Genomic DNA, 21,163 nt, shown 5'->3' on the forward strand with positions numbered 1-21,163 from the left:
ATTTCCATCACTCTTCTCAACCAGTCACTTTCATCCTTCCTCAACACATGACCAAACCATCTCAACCTGTTCCTCTTCACAGCATCCATCACAGGCTCTATTCCCATCATCTTTCGCAATTCATCATTTGTCTTCCTCTCTCTCAACGATACTCCGCACATCCACAGAACCATTCGCATTTCCACCCTTTCCAGTCTTCGTTGCTGCTCTACGTTCATAACCCATGTCTCGCTCCCATAAATCATAACACTTCTCACACATGCAGCAGCATACACCTTTCCCTTCAGCTTCAATGATACTCCCCTCCTCATCAGCACGCCACTCAGTTCCCGAAACTTCTTCCATGCGCATCTCACTCTAGCAACCGTTGCCAAGTCTGATCCACCTTCTCCATTCAGCATGTCTCTGAGGTAGCAAAATGTTTTCACACCTTCCAGCTTCACGCCGTCTCCAAGATCCAACTCAACATTTCCTCCATCTGCAGCTCCCTCTGTGTACACCTTACATTTGAATGTAGCTGCCACACAGGTTAATGACCCTCTCAGACCACTATATTTTTGATGAACCCACTCAGCGCACTTTGTACATTGAATAGAGTTGACTCCGACACCCTTCCTGCACACAGCACATGGCCTCTTCCCAGTTCTTTCCACCTCACCACATGCTTTACCACTTGCCATCACCTTCGTCTTTCCGATATTCACCTTCAGACCTTTTGTCTCCATACATTCCTTCCACTTGTTCATCTTTTCCTTCAGTCCATCCAAACAAACAAAAAAACAACAAAAAAAAAAAAAAAATCAAGGTCTACGGGAGTCAGCGTCTGTTGTGGGGTGGGGTGGGGGGTGGGGATGGGGGAGTGGCTTGCCTGTTGAAGTTGACCCTCTTGCCAACTTGACCACAACCTGTATGAAAGTTTGTTCACAGCATTAAAAAAAATCGTGGGTTTACCCCCCAGACTAGTTACTTACATCTCGGTTTCATATTTCATGTGTCATCCACACCTATCAGTTGTTCCCTGATTCTACTAGGAGGGCCCAGGGGCTTTGCCCATTTTTTTTTTAAAGTGGTCACCATGCTAAAAAGTATCGCCACGATCCAAGCTTTCAGGTTGACCCAGTTGACATCGTGGCATTTTACCTTGTCAAATATTTAGGTCAAAATGTCAAATGAGGTCAAATTTCAATTTTCTTCAGAAATAATATCCCATCTGTTTTGCTTTTCTTTTTTTCTTGATGAAGGTTTCGATTTAATCGAAATAGTGTGTGTAGTTTCAGAGGAAAAAGCAAATTCCTATTTTGGGGGGGGGGGGGGGGGGGGGGAGAGGGTTATGTTACCGAAAAACGTTTGACCCTCCCTCTATGGCGGCGTGGGAGGGTCAAACGTGGATCCATGCTGACCTCCTGGTAGACCCCCTTCGACCCCAATTTTTTATTTTTCATGCCGTGAACAAACTTGAGTTGCAACATACCAAATATAATTTGTGCCAAGTTTGATCACAATCCCATCAGTAGTATTGGAGAAGAGGTTGCAAGTCTTTCCTGATGGACTGACCATCCCATAAGCTCCCCGGAACTACGTTCCAGGTGAGCTATACTATAAACCATGGCAAACATTGCAGTATATAAATCCAGATGTATCTGGCAATTTACATCTAAATTAGCACAAATGGGGGTCAATAAATATCTCCACCATTTCAAGGGACCACAACCAAAATGCATGATTTTGATCTTTCTTTAGCTGGGCTTGAAATTCCTTAGTGATCTTCAGCCCTGTAGTAGGACAACCATGTTCCAGAAGGACAACCATCACTGCAACACTCCACCGATCTGGGCTTTATGGCAGAGTGGCCAGACGGAAGCCAAACAGTTCAATCTTGGTTTCATCAGAACACAGAATCTTGTTTCTCACAGTCTGAGAGGCCTTTAGGTGCTTTTTTGCAAACTCCAAGCGGGCTTCCATGTGTCTTTCACTGAGGAGAGGCTTCCGTCTGGCCACTCTGCCATAAAGCCCAGACCGGTGGAGTGTTGCAGTGATGGTTGTCCTTCTGGAAGTTTCTCCCATCTCCACACAGGATCTCTGGAGCTCAGCCAGTGACCATCGGGTTCTTGGTCACCTCTCTTACCAAGGCCCTTCTCCCCCGATTGCTCAGTTTGGCCGGGCTGCCAGCTCTAGCTCTAGGAAGAGTCCTGGTTGTTCCAAACTTCTTCCATTTAAGAATTATGGAGGCCACTGTGCTCTTGGGAACCTTTATTGCAGCAGAAATTTTTTTTGTAGGCTTCCCCAGATCTGTGCCTCGACACAATCCTATCTCTGAGCTCTGCAGGCAGTTCCTTCGACTTCATGGCTTGTTTTTTGCTCTTGATATGCATTGTCAGCTGTGAGACCTTATATAGACAGGTGTGTGCCTTTCCAAATCATGTCCAATCAATGGAATTTACCACAGGTGGACTCCAATCAAGGTGTAGAAACATCTCAAAGATGATCAAGAGAAATGGGAGGCACCTGAGCTAAATTTCAAGTTTCATAGCAAAGGGTATGAATACTTATGTCAATGTGATATTTCAGTTTTTTCTTTTCAATAAATTTGCAAAACTTTCTAAAATCCTGTTTTCTCTTTGTCATTATGGGGTATTGAGTGTAGATTGATGAGGGAAAAAATGAATTTAAACGATTTCAGCATAAGGCTGCAACATAACAAAATGTGAAACAAGTGAAGGGGTCTGAATACTTTCTGAATGCACTGTATTGTTACGAATTTGGTAGTGCAATATGTAGAGCAGAGTAGATCTGAGTAGGTAACATGCTTCGACTGTCGCGATAAGGAATCTACCTGTAATAAGTCATGTGTAGGCGTTTTGTCAGCTAAGATGTATGATTGTGAATCTACCAGGAGATTCATGTGTTAGTTAGTGCAGGGAATAATGAGTAGAGCCCTTGTATGTCTCACCTGGTAGCCAAACCTTTGTCCATTTTGGCACTGCACACCACTTAAACATTAGTTAGGACCTTTAGTACAACACTAAATGACGCCTTCCCCCCTGACATTACTTCGGAAGAAATCAGGCTCGAACACCGCCACAATTGGCCGCCACCATTTACACCTCCGAGAGGCCTATTCACCTCGCATAGCATGTGCTGTGACCAGGAGTAGGGGACGGGAGTTGGAGTGACGCAGTGGGCGTGACCTGAGCGAGCCGGCGGGTCGGGGGAGGCTCTGATTGGCAGAGGAGTGCGCCAATGCTGACGCCACCGGGCGAGAGATATTAACGAGGGCCGGACGCCTTTGCTGGGAGTTGAGTGAGGAGTGCTGATCTGATCCCGAGTTGAGCAGGAGGAGTGAGGGAGTCGAGTTCCATTCCTGAGTCGAGTTGAGCAGTTGGATTTCTGGCAGTGCAGTGCAGAGCCGAGTCCGTTTTGAGCAGTTGGGTTTGAGACGCGGCAGGACCTTGGTCGGAGTCGACCCCGTGTGGAGCCGCGAGCCTGCGTGGGACGCATGGCGCTTGGAGCGAGGCCTTGTGGGACTTGGAGCGAAGGACCTCGTGGTGTGCGGTCGGGCCGGGCGGGGCGGTGTTGGACAGCAGCGGAAGAAGACGACGACAAGACAAGATAAGTCCGAGCTCAGCGTACATTTTGACATCAAAGACGTGTTTCTTTATTAATTCATCGCCCTCGTCTCGTATCCGAAATCTGTTGTGTGGGGACATCCCGATTAGGATATTTGTTACCGGCGCGTGCTTTTTCCTGTCCTTGCCTTTTTCCTTTAATAAACCCTTCTATTATTTTCTGTACATACTTGAACGCAGTTTCCGGGTGGTTGATTTGATAGATAAGGCTGCGGGGACTTGCGCTGTTTCCCTCCATTCCGCACGCTTAGGTGTTTTGGATTTTGGAATCCGCCATTGAGCTTCTGCCTCAGAGTTAAAGCCTTCGTGATCGGCATCTGCGATCGCCTGATATAAATTTCGGCGGTTGCGCGACATTTGGTGTCAGGAGTGTGGGATTCGAACCCGTCGGACAATTTTTTTTGTCCGCGGCGAGACATCGACACGGCCGGGCATACATCGCGCCTGACGTTCGAACGCAAAATTTTTTATAGTCGAGGCGGAGAAATTTGATAGTCGATTGGACATATGGAGCGCGATATCGTGTCTTCGACAAATTTAAATTGTGTTTTTTTTTTTTTTTGGAATTAAAATAAATACGCGCGCGGGAAAAGACCCTCCGAAAAGCGGATGTCGGAGGTCGGCGAGATGGAGGCACGTAGCGAGGCTTCTGTCAGTGTAGGGAGTGAGCCGGAAATGGAGGATAGCGTTGGAACTTTCCCCGCCGTTGGGACGGCCCCGACAACCAACCAGATGTTGGGTCAATTGCTTCGGAAAATGGAAGGATTAATGTATCAAATGAGGGCTCGGAGTGAGAAAAGCGAGTGAGCCAGTAGAGAAATGAAGGAAGACATGAGGGCTCAGAGAGAGAACATTGAGCGAGCCAGTCGGGGATCGACAAGAGAAATTTGGGGAATAAATAACAGAATTGGGATATGGAAAATTGATATAAAAACGGATATGGGAGGAATGAAAATGGATTTGAGGGGAGAAATGAAGGCTCAGAGGGAGCAGAGTGAGAGAATGGGTGAGCGATTCAGTAATAAAGTTGATGGGCTGAAAAACAAAATGGAGTCCCAGGGGAATGAATGTAGGGAAGGAATGAAAGGAATGAGTGCTCGATTGAAGGAAGACGAAGCAAATGAATAACAAAATGGATGAACAAAAGATTGAAATGAAGGAAGACCTGAAGCGAATGAAGAACAAAATGGATGAACAAAAGATTGAAATGAAGGAGCAAATTAATGCTCAAAACAGAAAAATTGAGGGGTTGACGGGAGAATTGAATGCCCAAACCAAAAACATAGGGGGATTAAAGGGAGAATTGAAAGAGCAAACTGAAGGAATGGGAAATAAAATTGATGGGTTAAAAGGGGAACTGAATGCTCAGAGTAATAAAATTGATGGGCTGGAAAACAAAATGAGTAAAGATATGGGAGAAATGAAAAACAAAATGGAGGCTCAGAGTGAGCGCAGTGAGCGACTAGAAAATAAAATTGATGGGTTGAATGGAAAAATGGACTCCCAAAGGAATGAAATGAAGGAGCAAATTAATGCTCAAACCGGAAAAATTGAGGGGTTGGCGGGAGAATTGAATGCCCAAACCAAAAACATGGATGGATTAAAAGAGGGATTGAAAGGACAAATGGAAGGAATGGAAAGTAAAATTGATGGATTGGAGGGAAAAATGGAGGTGATGAATGAGCAAGGGAATAAAATGAAGGAAAGGAATGAACAATTGGAAGGAAAAATTAAGGGACTGAGAGTAACAAAATGGATGCCTGGACGAATGAATTGAAGGAAGAACGCAAGAATGACGCCGACGGGGCTCAGGAGCCGGGAATGGCAAAATTGGGAATTGCACCGGGAATGGCAATTGTGGCATGTGTACAGGTGAGCGGGGAATGTCCACAGGTAGATTGAGAGACTGCAGGTGCAGAGGTGGATGGGGAATGTCCACAGGTGGATGGGGAATGTGAACAGGCAGATGGGGATGGCTGCAGGTAAACGTGGAGTGTCCACAAGTGGATGGGGAATGCGCACAGTTGAGTGTGGAGTGCGCACAGGTAGATGGGGAGACCGAATGTGAGAGTTTTAATCGGGAGTGTTTCCCACCTGGTGGCCTGGTTGTTTGTCGGGACCGGGTGGATGTCACAACACATCAACAAGGGGATGAATTGGAATTGGTGCAGCACCAGGGCGGTGGTGCAGAGCAAGTGGGGGTCCGAGTGATGGAGCCGGATCGGGTATTTATTGGGGATATTGATGAAAGCCTGTCGGGGCCAGAAATGATTTGTGGTGTTGATGATGAGGATGAGCTTGATGTGATTCAGCGGCTGGGGATCTGGGACAGTCCCATGGAGGTAGGGTTTGACCAGGCCCAAAGGAGTCCGGGTAATGAGGTGAGTTGGTCCGAGGAGGTGGTTGGAATGACCATGGGGACCCTCGCCGTGCACTACTATTTGGTAACAGAGGCTCCGAAATTGCAGAACCAGTTGGGGGAGTGTGTTGGCTCCGGGCTGGATTCGGACATCGTAGGGGAGTCGGGAGATAGAGCTTCTTGAGATTTGGTCCCCATAGGGAATTTGGACCAGCTGCAGGGAGGGGCAGAACAACCGGTGGTAAAGGTTGTTACCTGCAGCTGCGGTTTGGCACAGGAAATGAAAATTTCTAAAAGGAAATTTAAAATTAAATTAAAATGGGAAATTGATTTGGAGCAGCCATGGCTGGAGTTGGTCCCCAGGCTGCGGGATTTAGACCAGGAGAGGTCATTGGTGATGGCCTCGGGCAAAAGTTGCCCCTTTCAAAATTTGGTGATGCCAGCCAGCTGGGGGGCTGTGCTGGCGAGATTTGGACGTGGGGTCCAGCCATGGGTGGCATGGTATGACCTGGGTCCCACGGGGGGTCTGGTGGAGTGTGGCGTCCCTTGTCCGTCGGGGCGCCGTCCGAGCTGGTGGCTCGGGCCGACAGGGTCACCGGACCCTGGTGGGGGTTAAGACCTCCAGGGGGGTCCGAGGTGGTCTCTCAAGCCTGGGATGGCATTTATTGAGGACCACTAGGGGAAGGTGTTGTGGGTCACGCTTTGGTGGTGGCACTGCGGACGGCCAGCTTGGGCCTGATGTAGTGACCACTCTGGCATGCGGCCTGACACCCTCTCCCTGAGACCTTGGGACAACCGGCATGTGGTGACTTGCCATACCGTGTTGGGCGATGGACGCGGGTCAACCCGAATGGACAGGGATGGAGATAGCCTGCCGGACAACCATTGGGACATCTGTGGAACGTGACGGTGTGAGAGTGACCTTCCACAGATGTTCCGTTATGATTTATGGGGTTGTTGAATCGGGAGTGTGTAACGAGCCGAGTATATGGGCCATGCTCGGCTGGCATGTGTATGGCAAAGCATCTTTCTTTGGTTGAGATTAGTGAAATGTGAAAAATGTTTGGCATGGGCAATCTGTGGTTTAGATGCAAATTTAATGGTGAATTTTGTGAAGAGAAATGGTGGACACTGTATAGTGACGCCATTATTGATCCAGGTGTGTAGACCAAAGTGTTGGAGGCTGTGATAAAATTGACAGGGTAGCAGGACAGCTTTGAACTGGTTGCGGGGACGACTCTGCTGATATTTGGGACGCGGGATCATGGGGATGTAGTTGTGTAGCCTGAGGGTCAACGTGGTGCTGTGCGTGTCCGAGGTGTGTGGACCATGTCTTCTGGGTGGGTCTCCTGGTGGAGCATGGCTGTTGACTGGACCTTGGTGTGGTCAAGTATGGGTGAGCACTGGGGGGCTGCGGTTCTGTGGACTGGGTGACGTGAGGGGAATGCCACGCACTGCGACCGTCTCCCCCAGGGCCGAGGTTGTGTGTGCGGTAGTGAGTGTTGTGGCAGCAAGTGCTCACCACATTGGCCAGCGGAAGCTCGTGCAGCTGTGTTCCTCGCAGGGGGGCCGAAGGATGGATTGTGGGTCGCACCCTTATGGACACTCATGGGCCATGTTGGCGTTTTGACTGCTCACCTTGTCCCGATGACCCTTGCACGGTCGAGGTGCAGAGCTGTCGTGGCCACTGGTAGTTGTGTAGTAATGATCACCGTTGGATGCGGATCCACATACCTGTCAGTGTAGTGGGGACAAAGAGAAATTTGGTGGAATTTGGTAGGCCCAATGATAAATTTTGGGATTTGGTGGGTGGATTGCACTTTGGACCTGACCAACCGGTAATTACCTGCACTTGAGGTGAGTGGTTGATGTGTACTGTCCCAGGCTTCAGGACTTGCTTGTGGAAATTTTGGGGGACATGTAATTTGGAGTTTGGAGGCGGGTGAGAGTGATGACATGGCCGGTGAGGGGGATGGAATGGGGGCCACACAGTGTCTTGTGGGTGGCGTATGTTTTTGTGTTGTGGTTATGTGTTTTGATGTGGTCGTGAGAGTGGAAACTGGAGAGTGAGTGATGATTCTTGGAGACCATGAGGGGCGATTATTGTGTTTTGGAAATGGAAATGTGTAATGATTTGAACTGTGAACTGGGGGATTTCACATGAGGACAGGCCATGGCAAACTTGTGAAACATCTTGTACACTATCTTTGGAATTGTGCCGTGTGGTGTTGAGAATTGAATGGCAGCGGGGGAGGAAGTGTGTTTCGGGGATCTTGTGGGTGGGGAAGGTGTGTGTGTCCGCAGGTACGGATCAAGCTCTGAGGAGCGATGCCTGCGACCCCCCTCTGCAGCAATTACCCCTGGCAGCCGGTGGTAACTGGAAATTGGAGCTCGTCGGTGGAGGGTCTGGTTGGGCGCCGTGGGGTGGGGAAGTCCCCCGGTGACCCGTGTTGCTGCGCTGGAGCAGGAGGCTGCGGAGGAGCCTGGTGTGTGTGGAGACCCTCACCGGCGAGGTAACGGTGGAAAGGGGCTGTTGGGCTGTCACGGGGCCAAGAGGTAAAAAAGGGGGGGGGGGGGCAATGAACTTGTAAGTCGGTCGACTTGTTTTGGGACTGTGGGCACCACAGCCTGAAGCGCCCCCACCATCTTTTTGTGCGGTACCTCCCCGCTGCCTAGCTGAGGAATGCACACACACACGAATGACATCAATGCCATGGTCCTGCAGGGGGGTGTATTGAGTAAGTGCTTTGTTGATTTTTGAAATGCGGTAGTGAGGAGTTTTGGAATGGGAATGAGTGGTTAAGGGGTTTGTGTTGCATGAATGTGGGCGAAATCCACCGAGTCATGTCACTCACCTGTAACACCTGGACAGGGCCCGTGGAAATTTAGGGGTGCATTGGGATGGCCCCGCAGGTAAGGTTGTGTTGTGGCATCCACCGGGGGACGCGGTCTGTAGACCGGGGTATATAAAAATGTTTTGTGGAGTTTTTGAATTTTTGAGTAAGGTTAAGTTTTGTGGAAAAGGTAGATTTTTGCGTGTTGTTTGTTTCCTCCCTCCGCAGGAACAAAGAAGATCAATGTACATATTTGATTGCATGATGGTTAAGGGGTTTAGCATGTTAAGGAAGTGTAGGTAGGTAGTCTGACTCACTTCCCACAGCCCTTCCTGATTTATTTCATAGGTTAATTAAGTGTGTGACAGTAAATGTTAAGGCTGGAATGGTAGCGCCTGCAGTGAACCTTGCAGGAGCTACGGTTCCAGAGGTGGGGGAGGGGGGGGGGGGTGGGGGCTGTGTTACGAATTTGGTAGAGCAATATGTAGAGCAGAGTAGATCTGAGTAGGTAACATGCTTCGACTGTCGCGATAGGGAATCTACCTGTAATAAGTCATGTGTAGGCATTTTGTCGGCTAAGATGTATGATTGTGAATCTACCAGGAGATTCGTGTGTTAGTGTAGGGAATAATTAGTAGAGCCCTTGTATGTCTCAGGTGGTAGCCAAACCTTTGTCCATTTTGGCACTGCACAACACTTAAACATTAGTTAGGACCTTTAGTACAACACTAAATGACGCCTTCCCCCCTGACATGACTTAGGAAGAAATCAGGCTCGAACACCGCCACAATTGGCCGCCACCATTTACACCTCCGAGAGGCCTATCCACCTCGCATAGCACGTGCTGTGACCAGGAGTAGGGGACGGGAGTTGGAGTGACGCAGTGGGCGTGACCTGAGCGAGCCGGCGGGTCGGGGGAGGCTCTGATTGGCAGAGGAGTGCTCCAATGCTGACGTCACCGGGCAAGAGATATTAACGAGGGCCGGACACCTTTGCTGGGAGTTGAGTGAGGAGTGCAGATCTGATCCCGAGTTGAGCAGGAGGAGTGAGGGAGTCGAGTTCCATTCCTGAGTCGAGTTGAGCAGTTGGATTCCTGGCAGTGCAGTGCAGAGCCCGAGTCCGTTTTGAGCAGTTGGGTTTGAGACGCGGCAGGACTTTGGTCGGAGTCGACCCCGTGTGGAGCCGCGAGCCTGCATGGGATGCGTGGTGCTTGGAGCGAGGCCTTGTGGGACTTGGAGCGAAGGACCTCGTGGTGTGTGGTCGGGCCGGGCGGGGCGGTGCTGGACAGCAGCGGAAGAAGACGACAAGACAAGATAAGCCTGAGCTCCGCGTACATTTTGACATCAGACGTGTTTCTTTATTAATTCATCTCCCTCATCTCATATCCGAAATCTGTTGTGTGGGGACGTCCCGATTAGGATATTGGTTACCGGCGCGTACTTTTTCCTGTCCTTGCCTTTTTCCTTTAATAAACCCTTCTATTATTTTCTGTACATACTTGAACGCAGTTTCCGGGTGGTTGATTTGATAGATAAGGCTGCGGGGACTTGTGCTGTTTCCCTCCATTCCGCACGCTTAGATGTTTTAGATTTTGGAATCCACCATTGAGCTTCCGCCTCGGAGTTAAAGCCTTCGTGATCGGCATCCGCGATCGCCTGATATAAATTTCGGTGGTTGCGCGACAGTATGTTGTCTGCTGATCCTAGTATAAATCTCCCCGGTTCATAAGCAACCAAAACATCAGGCACATATATGTCACCATTTGCTTCAATTTGTTGATGGATGGCAAGGTCTCACACCATCAGCTAAATCATCCTCTTTGTCTTCCTCATGAGCCTTTGTCAAGAAATTGGCAATCACAAACTGGGATTCATTACTGGGGTATAGAATAAGTAGTGCTTTGGGCTGTAATGGGTGAAAAGGCATGTTTTATTTCTCAAATGTTATTGCAATGATTTGTAGAACGTTTTTCTTCTGGAAATGAAGCTCTCTGGCAAAAGTGTTTGGTTTTCCTCAGCAATTGGCAGCTACATGTCCAATATATTTCCCATATCATGGACATGACTCAAAGCAAGACCATCTAGCAATTTATGGTGGAGTTTCTGATGACTAAAATCTGTAGAATGTTGTCCCTACTTCTGCTTCTTCATCCTCCTTTCAAACTCGACTAAGCACTGAGTGTGATTTTTGCCTTTAGCGGCAATAAGGTCAATTACATCAGCTGTCCGAACAGTATAAAATCGAACTGGGAAAGGTGACGGATCCTCTTTGATATGTTCATCATCACGATGTTAAGTAAGGCGAGTTTGTACTTTTGTTGACAATACATATAAAAGTCCCAATTAATTGGAAATACTTTGTGTCCATGGCTTTGGTTAGAAGAGTCCAGTGTCTGGTCATCGTTTCCACTGATCGTTCCTGCTATTCTCTTTGTTGACCTTTCTATGCAGCATGGTCAAATGGCTCCCTGAGGAAAAAGTTTATTTGCAGATGTTGTGCCATTTCATCTCCAGATCCCTCCAGTCATGGTCTGACATATTCTTGAGTTGATTTAGAATAGGTAAAGAAGCTCGATCAGTAAGCTTCTGCGTTTCTTCCCATCCTTAGGGTTGACCTGTAGTTGTTCATCCACTCTATTAATTTCTTGGCAGATGAGACACCATAAGTAATCAATGTTGGAAGAGGAATCGCGTTTTCGCTTAAGTGTAGTAACTGAAGGGGTAATGCTACCAGCCATGTTCGACATCTGCAAAAAATAAATCGCCACCACATGAAACCACCACTGCAGAAGCAAAGTACCACATGACATTGGCATTGCAAAATCAATGGACATGGTTGAATTAATCTGTACTTTTGGTCAGGTTCAATCATACATGTTAAAGATGCAGATGAAAGGTATATAAAAGCAAGGGGATACAGACTTACTGACTCAGACTGACATGAAGTGTACACAAGTGCAGCGTGCATCTTTGCCAAGTTTAACCCTTTGAGTGCCGAATACTATGAGCCAAACCTTTTAAAACATTTTTATGCTTCGCAAATTTAAGGACATGTCAGTTGGCAAGTATTTTGTGAGTCAAACGGTTGAAGAGATATTTGCATTTTTCTTCAGAATTTTCATCACAACTTCATATTATTTCCAATCTTTACAGCACGATAACTCATTGGTCAATATTTTGTCTCTGCCTCTTGTTTTTGAAAGCATACACAAATGAGATCATTTATGAAGAAAATTGAAATATTACCTTTTGACCTTAATGTTTGACATTGAAAGTCAAATGGATGCTGCGATGTCAACTGGGTCATTCTGAAAACTTGGACCATGCTCGATCTGAAACCTTGACAACTTTTTACAAAAAATGCCACCAAAACTTTTTTGAAGCATTTTTCTGGAGGTCGGCCAGTCGAGTACAAGCATGGGTGGTGGCGTATTGGTTAAGTTGGCTGGCTTAAGATCATAAGGCAAAGAGTTCTAGCCCGCGTCATTCTATATGTATCACCAGCTGGATGACTCACCCTGTCATCGTTCCGAGGTCAGCAAAATGAGTTCCATATCTGGGAACAAATGAGCCATTTGAGTATTCTGTGTTGGAATGGCGACCCATCCAGGATTGTGCCCCCTCGCCAATGAAACTGTTTTGGCAGCCTATGCACCTGATGGTTGGTGCGAGAAGGATGATGGTTTGTTTTTGTTTTGCTCTTACAGATTCGGTAAAAGATTTGGTTGATGGGAAGCATGCGGATAGGGAGGAAAGTGGAGAAATCCATCCAAGTGACTGGTTCCCGGCAGAATCACCTGATACATTTTGCTCAGGTAAAACCTACATGGTTACTGTTTTAACTTAAAATGGACGATTTTGTGGTCTTCCTTGTGCAGTAATCTTGTGCTTTAATGTATAGCTTTAAGTGTGTTTGATGGCACTGTGTGCAGCAGAGTCGGTGGGGGGAAGCCGTACAGCAGACGTTAGACCGTGTGAGGTGACTTCCCGAGTGGACGGAGATGGTGCAAGACAAGGGGAGGATTGGCGCAGGCTGGCTCTGGGATCCAACTTACCACCACCACTGCTGCCTCTCCAGCCGCCGGGCTTTGCAGGTGAACGTGGTGGCTTCCTGTGCCAATGGTGCGGTCAGGGCTTTTCACAGAGGCGGTACCTGCAGATCCACCAGCGGACGCACACCGGTGAGCGGCCATTTGCCTGTGAAGACTGCGGCAAGAGATTTCGGCAATCGTCAGATCTGGTCCGGCACAGACGCACACACACCGGCGAGAGGCCATACCGGTGTCCAGAGTGTGACCGCTGGTTCAGGCTAAAACATCATCTCCGCGATCATCGAAGGACGCACTCGGGTGTAAAGCTTGCCTATGAGTAAGCCACATTGCCCATCTCTTTGTATTGGAAGAAGACGCAAAATTGTACTTTTCCAGAGGTGGAAAGAGCTTTTGACCTTTATATTGCCAAGTCTTAAATATGTTGGTGTATAAAGTACCGTATTTTCATGCAAATAACCCGCCACCTTGAACACCCCACACCTGGGGAAGAAAAGTGCTCTCGGAAAATTGCAGGCATGTATAACCCATACACCGACCGGTATAACCCGCAAGCCAGCTTTCCTCTCCACATTTCCCGGAGATATGCAATCTCCATATTTCCAGTAGCCAACAAGGCCTTGCCGTCAAAGGCTAGTGAACAGCTCTTTTCAAACAACTGCGGTGAATAACCAATTGACATGAAAGTGAATATCTTGAGAAAGGGGTCTTCAACGCATGGGGAGGGGAAGTGGGAGGGGATGGAAGGGAAGTGGAGGTGGGGGAGTATGTCCAAGCGTCAGAGTGCTACAGGGAGGAGGGGGTTGTTTCCATTGCTGTACATAATGCTAAATCAATCAATGACAACTGCCTTCCAGGCACCCTTTTATAGATGCATGTATTTAATGATAAACATATTCAATACATTAATGATAAAAGCAAATCGCTTTGTTTGAATGTCATCGAGTTTGAGGAGGAATCTCATTTGCAAATGCAAAACAGAAACTTGATCTCATTTGCAGATGAATGCAATTTTTACAAACTATTACATCATTCTAAGTGATTCGTCCGATGACATCAATGCAGGGATTCCGACTGCTGCCTGGTTGTTATTGATTGTACACTGTACCACCTTTACTTTTTCAAATATAGTTCGTAGTAACTGAAAAAACAATGGGATAAATAGTAGCCCAGGATTAAGGTATGAAATAAGGGCAGAGGGTGTCTTCCCCAAGCATTATGTAATATTTGGGGGGGGGGGGGGTTGTCTGTTGAAGTGTTACGGGAGTGGGGGTGTCAGATTTTGGCAAAAAATGCGTTCCGTAATTTTTGAATGCTGTTATGGTAAAATACTTCACTGCATAACCCGCACATGAGCAAAGCCTGCAATTGGAATTTTTGAAACTTTTTGTTTTTACGTATAACCTGCAGGTTATTTGCGTGAAAATACGGTATTGTGTAATTTAAGCAATGATCTTGGACAAATATGTTTTTTTTAACCACTCCAGAGTTTTCAATGGCGAATACTGGCTCATACTACCTGTGCGTTTCAAAATTACACATTTTTAAAAAAACAACAAATTGCCAAAGTTTGCCATGTTTAGTTTCATAATGATTTATTATTGCGCCGCTTTCCACCGCAGTTTACGGATGCGCCACTTTCCGCCGCAGTTTACGGACGCGCCGCTTTCTGCCGCAGTTTACGGATGCGGCGCCCGCAGTTTACGGACGTGGCGCTTTCCGCCGCAGTTTACAGACGCGGCGCTTTCCGCCGCAGTTTACGGACGCGGCGCTTTCCGCCGCAGTTTATGGACGCGGCGCTTTCTTCGGCCGCAGTTTACGGGCGCGGCGCTTTCCGCCGCAGTTTACGGAGGATGAGGCGCTTTCCGCCGCAGTTTACGGACGCGGCGCTTTCCGCCTCAGTTTACGGAAGCGGCGCTTTCCGCCGCAGTTTACGGACGCGGCGCTTTCAGCCGCAGTTTACGGACGCGGCGCTTTCCGCCGCAGTTTACGGACGCGGCGCTTTCCGCCGCAGTTTACGGACGCGGCGCTTTCCGCCGCAGTTTACGGACGCGGCGCTGTCCGCCGCAGTTTACGGACGCGTCGCGATGTCCCCCGCAGCTTAAGGACGCGTCGCGATCTCCCCCGCAGTTTAAGGACGCGTCGCGATGTCCCCCGCAGTTTAAGGACGCGTCGCGATGTCCCCCGCAGTTTAAGGATGCGTCGCGATGTCCCCCGCAGTTTAAGGATGCGTCGCGATGTCCCCCGCAGTTTACGGACGGGCCGCGATGTCCCCCGCAGTTTACGGACGTGCCGCGATGTCCCCCGCAATTACGGACGGGCCGCGATGTCCCCCGCAATTACGGACGGGCCGCGATGTCCCCCGCAATTACGGACGGGCCGCGATGTCCCCCGCAATTACGGACGGGCCGCGATGTCCCCCGCAATTACGGACGGGCCGCGATGTCCCCCGCAATTACGGACGGGCCGCGATGTCCCCCGCAATTACGGACGGGCCGCGATGTCCCCCGCAATTATGGACGGGCCGCGATGTCCCCCGCAATTACGGACGGGCCGCGATGTCCCCCGCAATTACGGACGGGCCGTGATGTCCACCGCAATTACGGGCGGGCCGCGGTGCCCCCCGCAATTGCGGGCGGGCCGCGGTGCCCCCCGCAATTGCGGGCGGGGCCGCGGTGCCCCCCGCAATTGCGGGCGGGCCGCGGTGCCCCCCGCAATTGCGGGTGGGCCGTGGTGCCCCCCGCACTCGTGGGGGGCTGCGGTGCCCCCCTCACTCGCGGGCGGGCCGCGGTGCCCCCCGCATGCGCGGGCGGGCCGCGGTGCCCCCCGCACGCGCGGGCGGGCCGCATTGTCCCCCGCAATTGCAGACGGGTCGCGCGAATTAACGGGGGTCGAAAAGATCAAGGTTTTGGATGGGGAGAGATAAGAGATGGTGGTGAACATCTGTTTTGAAGACCTGGCGGGAGGAGTGGGATTGAATAAAGTGAGGGAGTTTGTTCCAGAGGCGGGAAAAAAGAGGAATGAAAGAGTGAAGGTGAGCAGAGAGTCTTGATTTTGGCAGTTTCACCAGAAAAGAGGATTGCTGGCAGATCTTGTGCGACCTGATGCTATTTCACCAGAAGCTATGAATATTTGGGGGACAGAGCACAGACAGAGCTGGGGGAGCTAGGCCGGAGAGGAGTCTGTAGAAGACAAAGACCACCAACCTGCCTGCGGTGAGTGAGTGAAAGGCCCTCGTAGTTAGCTTCATCACGCGAGATTCCGATGATTCTGAAAGCTTTGGTTTCAACAGCGTGAAGCCGAGCTAGGTGTGAGGCAGGAGCACCAGCCCAGAGGGGAGAACAGTATTCCATTGAGCTGCGGATGAAAGCCTTGTATGTGGTGAGGAGCTCAGGTGTGCCAAGGAAGGACTTCGCACGATGGAGGATGCCCAGCCGGCGACTGGCTTTTGAGGCCAGCTTGGAAATGTGGTTTTCCCAGGAAAGATCATGGCAGATAGTGAGACCCAAAAGCTTGAGTGACAGGACTTTTTGGAGAGGATTGTTGAGAAAGTAGATAGGAGGGTTGTCCAGTCAGTCTTTTCGGAGAGACATAGTAACTCTGTGAGATTTGTCAGGATTGAAAGACATGTTCCACTTGTTTGACCAGTCTGTGATTTTGTCCAGGTTTGCAGAGAGTGAGGAGGCTGCAGACTGCCGATCTGAGGAATGAGGTATGGAGCGGCAGAGAGTGGAGTCATCAGCAAAGAGATAGAGAGGATTTCCAGAGTCGGAGAGATCATTGATGAAGACCAGAAAAAGCACAGGGCCCAGAACACTGCATTGGGGAACTCCAGCCTGAACAGGAAGGGGAGATGAGAGAAATCCATTCAGGGCCACACGTTGACTACGACCAGAGATGAAGTCCGCAAGCCATGCATGGAGATTTCCATGGATACCATAGGAGGAGAGTTTGTTGAGCAGAGCTGGGTGTCAGACCATATCGAAGGCACGTGATATGTCAAGGGAGACAGCTCTGATTTCCTTTTTGGCATTAAGGACCTCCATCCATCATTGAGACAGCAGAAGCAGCATGTCCATAGTAGCACCTTGCACCTTGTCTGAATCCAAATTGATGATCAGAGATCAAGCCATTGGAGAAGAGGGAGGATTTGATGTCAGAAGCGATGATGGATTCCATGACCTTGCTGATTAATTGGGAGCAGGCTGATTGGTCTGTCGTTGCAAGAATCTGTTTTTGCACCTTTTTGTGTAAAGTGGTAATGTTGGCTGATTTCCAAGCAGTTGGCAGATGACCTTGAGCAAAAGAGAGGGTGAAGAGAACAGAGAGAGGGTGTGAAAGATGGGCAGAGCAGGATTTTAGGACCCTTGGGCTGATGCCGTGTGGTCCAGTTGCAGAATCATAGTCGAGGATTGACAGAAACTTCTCCACCTTGTCAGGAGAGAGTCCAGGAGCAGCTGGGTACGACTGGGTACGGTGGGTACAGAGAGATGGGTTTGGGACACGAAATTTTGAGGCAAACAGAGTTGAGGCATTCAGCTTTTTCACGTGCGGATTCAGCTGTGGAGCCGTTTGAGCTAAGGGAGGGGGTGGAAGGGGAACAAACACCAGAAACAGATTTGACCAGATGCCACCAGGATTTGGAGGGAGAAAGGTTTGAGAGTTCAGTCTTGAGAGTAGAGAGATATTGTTTCCTGGCTCTCCTGAGGGTAGACACACTTGTTCCGAGCTTTGTGAAAGCAACTGAGATTACCTTCAGTTGGATTAGCCTTCCATGATGTGAAGGCAACTGCCTCACCACAAGCTTCAGTGTACCATGGACACACAATTAATGAACTTCATTTCCCCCACAATTAAGAATGGGTTGATTGTATATCGTGGTTGATGATGTGTAATCACGATATACTATATATAAGTTTTTGACCTCATGGTGAAGAATCACTTGAAAAATGAAAACAAAATCATATCCAGTTCTTCATAAATTCGTCCTTTGCATGCACCCAACCTGTCCACCAAACGTTTTCTGAATCTGCCATCAAACCTTTGGAATTCCCTGCTCACAGACAAACAAACAGGAATGAATACAAACTTCCATCCACATTTGATGTTGGAGGTAACAAACAAACACATACACTTCTCATATTTATAGTATGATTGTTTTAAAAATTAACCTTTTATTTAGGAATCTAAGACTCGTGATGGAGCTTGTACATATATCGCATACAGTAAAATCACATTGGGAGACGTCATCGTTTGTTTACATGAATTACAAGGACAGGAGTGATAACGTCATTAAAGGAATATTGTTTACATGGATTTGAAAACCTTAGGAGCAAGGAAAATGGGTGACAGGAAATGTGACAGACCAAAGGGAAAGAAAATGAATAATTTTTCAGAATTTTAATGAGACCTGCCAAAAAACAGATACCCTATAAATAAAGGACTGCACCTGTCCCGTTTCCTGTCACCCCTCTCACCCCTTCACGCATCGTCACCAAACTTCATTCGCATAATTATAAATGCCTTCCAATCAAGCTTATAGAATCTAAATTTACTCTCAGCTCCATTTATTCCATTCAGTCGTCAAAAGTGAACTCTTCTCAAAGCGTTCCAGCCCAACCGTCACAGGATTGTTGTCTCCATTTATTCCGATCATCATGAGGTTGGTGTTGTTGTCCTATGCCTCTCCCCCTATCCATTTCCAAAACCATACCATCATCTGTCCTTGCCAGTTATATTTGTTATATATATATACATACATACATACATACGGTACATACATACATACATACATACATACATGCATACATACGCACACGCATACATGTAGTAAGAGCTTGTTGAGCTTGTTCCTCTGCTTCATTTCCAATCTTGTCTGTGACTGAAGTTTTACCAGTTGCAGAGAAAGAATGTAAGTTAATTGTCTGCATGTGTTTGAAAGGCAGCTGGTTGGATGAATCTTTCCCCTGCACCCACCACCCCTCCACCACAATCTAGCACCGAAAGCTATCGGTCAAATTAAAAATGTATACATACATGTGCATACAATTCAAGGTAGACTTTAATATTGAGTGGTTGTTTGCATTTTTTTATCTTAAATGTTTCATTTTTCATAAACTGACATGGTTTTAATAATTATAATTGGTTGACCAATACGTTGAAGTCTTTAAAATTTATAGGTTTGTGGATTCATTGTATAAACTCATTTGTTGTGTTACGTGAAGCCTGTGACCTGTGCTTGTACTAGAGCTGGGATTGTTTTTTGGTTTCCCTCTCCCCCTCCACATACCCATGATCCTTAACAGGTAATGCGGATGGCTTTGGGCAGAGAGCAACATCCGGTGAGAGACAGTCTTATCCAGCAGAGCGACCGGTGCAATCTTCCTGGAAGCAGGCTGGGACGGGCCGGAACTCCAAAAGAGATTCTCAGCCACGAGGTCTACCTCCACGGCCTTTTATCTGTGATGAGTGTGGCCGGGGATTTGCCAACAGGTCGCATTTGCTGGTGCACGTTCGTCGGCACACGGGCGAGCGGCCCTTCTGCTGTGAAGAGTGTGGGAAGCGCTTCTCGCAAGCCTTTTGCTTGGCACGTCACCGCCGCCTGCACTCTGGTGAGAAGCCATTTATGTGTCACGAGTGCGGGATGCGATTCAAGCTGAAGCACCACCTCCTCCGACACGACAACACTCATCGCGGAGAGCGCCTGTTCTCCTGCGAACAGTGTGGTACGGGATTCGCACACGTTACAAGGCTGTTGAAGCATTGTGCCTGGCATCGTGAACAGGCGATTGCAGCATCCATGCCACCAGCAGTTGGAGCCGAGGTGAAGAGCGAAAATGATCAGTATTCCAGCTCCACATTTGATCAGCCGAGCTAGGAAAATCGTCTTGGCTGCTTTTCAAAGCATTAAGCGGTGCAGCGTGCATATGTGGTTGGTGGTTGATGATTATTATGCTTTGAATGTTTATCTTTCTCCATCCACAGTGCTATTTCATATTCACATTTCCTGTTCTCGAATCCTTGACCGTAACCCTCTCTCAGCCTGAGTCCATCACGGATATTTATTAGCATCTAAATGTAATAAATGAAACCACCGGACGAGGCCCATTCACTGGGATTTTCAGAAGCTTGTGTCCACCATTAACTCTTTGCACTGGATTTACCATTTTTATGAATGCAATCCAAAACTGAATGGCAATCTGATTTGAAGGTGCTGTTCAATCCATAACCTATTACTGCAAAAAGACCTGTTTGTTAACTTGATCATTGTAGTAATTTAATAGACAATCCATTGTTTGGGCAAGGAATGCCTGAACCTTTTCAAAAATCAATTATTTTGATTAAAAATGCTGCAATGTAAATTTGTTGGTACCCTTTATGCTATTGCACTGAGGTTTCAATCCGACCAAGGTTTGCCAAGTAAGTGCCCTTTTTTGAAAACCTTTAACTTAGGCAATTTGGTTTGCAATTATGTGGGCATTGCCTCTGCATTTGGCAATTTGAGCAATTCTGTACCTACAATGGCATTTAAATTTTTTTTTTTTTCCGATCGATCGTTTTGTTTTAATGAGCTGTAGTTCACATGAATGTTGTATCTTTTCCTTGCAAACATGTCCCCTGTTTTTTCTCTCCAAACCAATTTTCTTGTGTATAATCTAAGGGTGTGCACACTGGCCAGAATTGTTTTTGGGCAAAAGACCCCAGGATTACACAACCATTGTGGCAATGGAAGAGTTTGCCATTTGGCTTTCTGATGCTGGGTGAGTATTTGAATTCGACACCCTTTAATCGATCGAATGACTGTATCGTAACTTTTCCAATGAAGTTACCAGATTCTACATTGTGAAGATTTAGCAATAAATTGAGCAATTGATCCATTTTTAAATGTTAACATTTTTTTAATGGTTTTTAAATTTTTATTATTTTGTATGGAGCCTGTTGGTGGTGGTACCATCATTGCTGAAAGCATGGTTGTATCGCTGATGCAGTGCCCTGTTTCCAGTAAGCTGGTACTCATTTTGCCAACCTCGAGGATGACGGTATGAGTCATGATGGTACCTGGTTATTTAACGGCACTAGTAATTGTAAATTTAACCCCTCAAACTCGACACCCTCGCATCTTAAGCCAGCCACCTGAACCATTAAGCCATCACAAGGCTGTTTAATGGTAAAATCAGAGTAAATCATATATATATATACACACTACATGGCCAAAAGTATACGGACACCCCTTCTAATTAGTGGATTCGGCTGTTTCAGCCACACCCATTGCTGACAGGTATATACAGTCACATGA

The 21,163-nt window shown here is 47.8% G+C and overlaps 1 protein-coding gene across 18 annotated transcripts in view; it reads left to right on the forward strand.

The window, feature by feature from the left end:
* Positions 1-20,746, forward strand: part of LOC137431034 (uncharacterized) — a 60,300-nt gene extending 39,554 nt beyond the window's left edge. For 7 of the 18 annotated variants that reach the window (XM_068121945.2, XM_068121903.2, XM_068121927.2 and 4 more), the window contains 3 exons: positions 12,526-12,633; positions 12,751-12,912; positions 19,173-20,746. In XM_068121945.2, coding sequence (XP_067978046.1) covers positions 12,526-12,633; positions 12,751-12,912; positions 19,173-19,744 — 842 coding nt within the window. In that variant the 3' untranslated portion in view covers positions 19,745-20,746. Of the gene's footprint in view, positions 1-12,525; positions 12,634-12,750; positions 13,187-19,172 lie in introns of all 18 variants that reach the window. The other 11 variants (XM_068121921.2, XM_068121935.2, XM_078779842.1 and 8 more) reach the window with 4 other exon arrangements.
* The last annotated feature ends 417 nt before the right edge of the window (positions 20,747-21,163 follow it).

The sequence above is a fragment of the Myxine glutinosa genome, chromosome 1 (assembly GCF_964187855.1).
Source record: "Myxine glutinosa chromosome 1, kmMyxGlut1.1, whole genome shotgun sequence".
Classification (NCBI taxonomy): Eukaryota; Metazoa; Chordata; class Myxini; order Myxiniformes; family Myxinidae; genus Myxine; species Myxine glutinosa.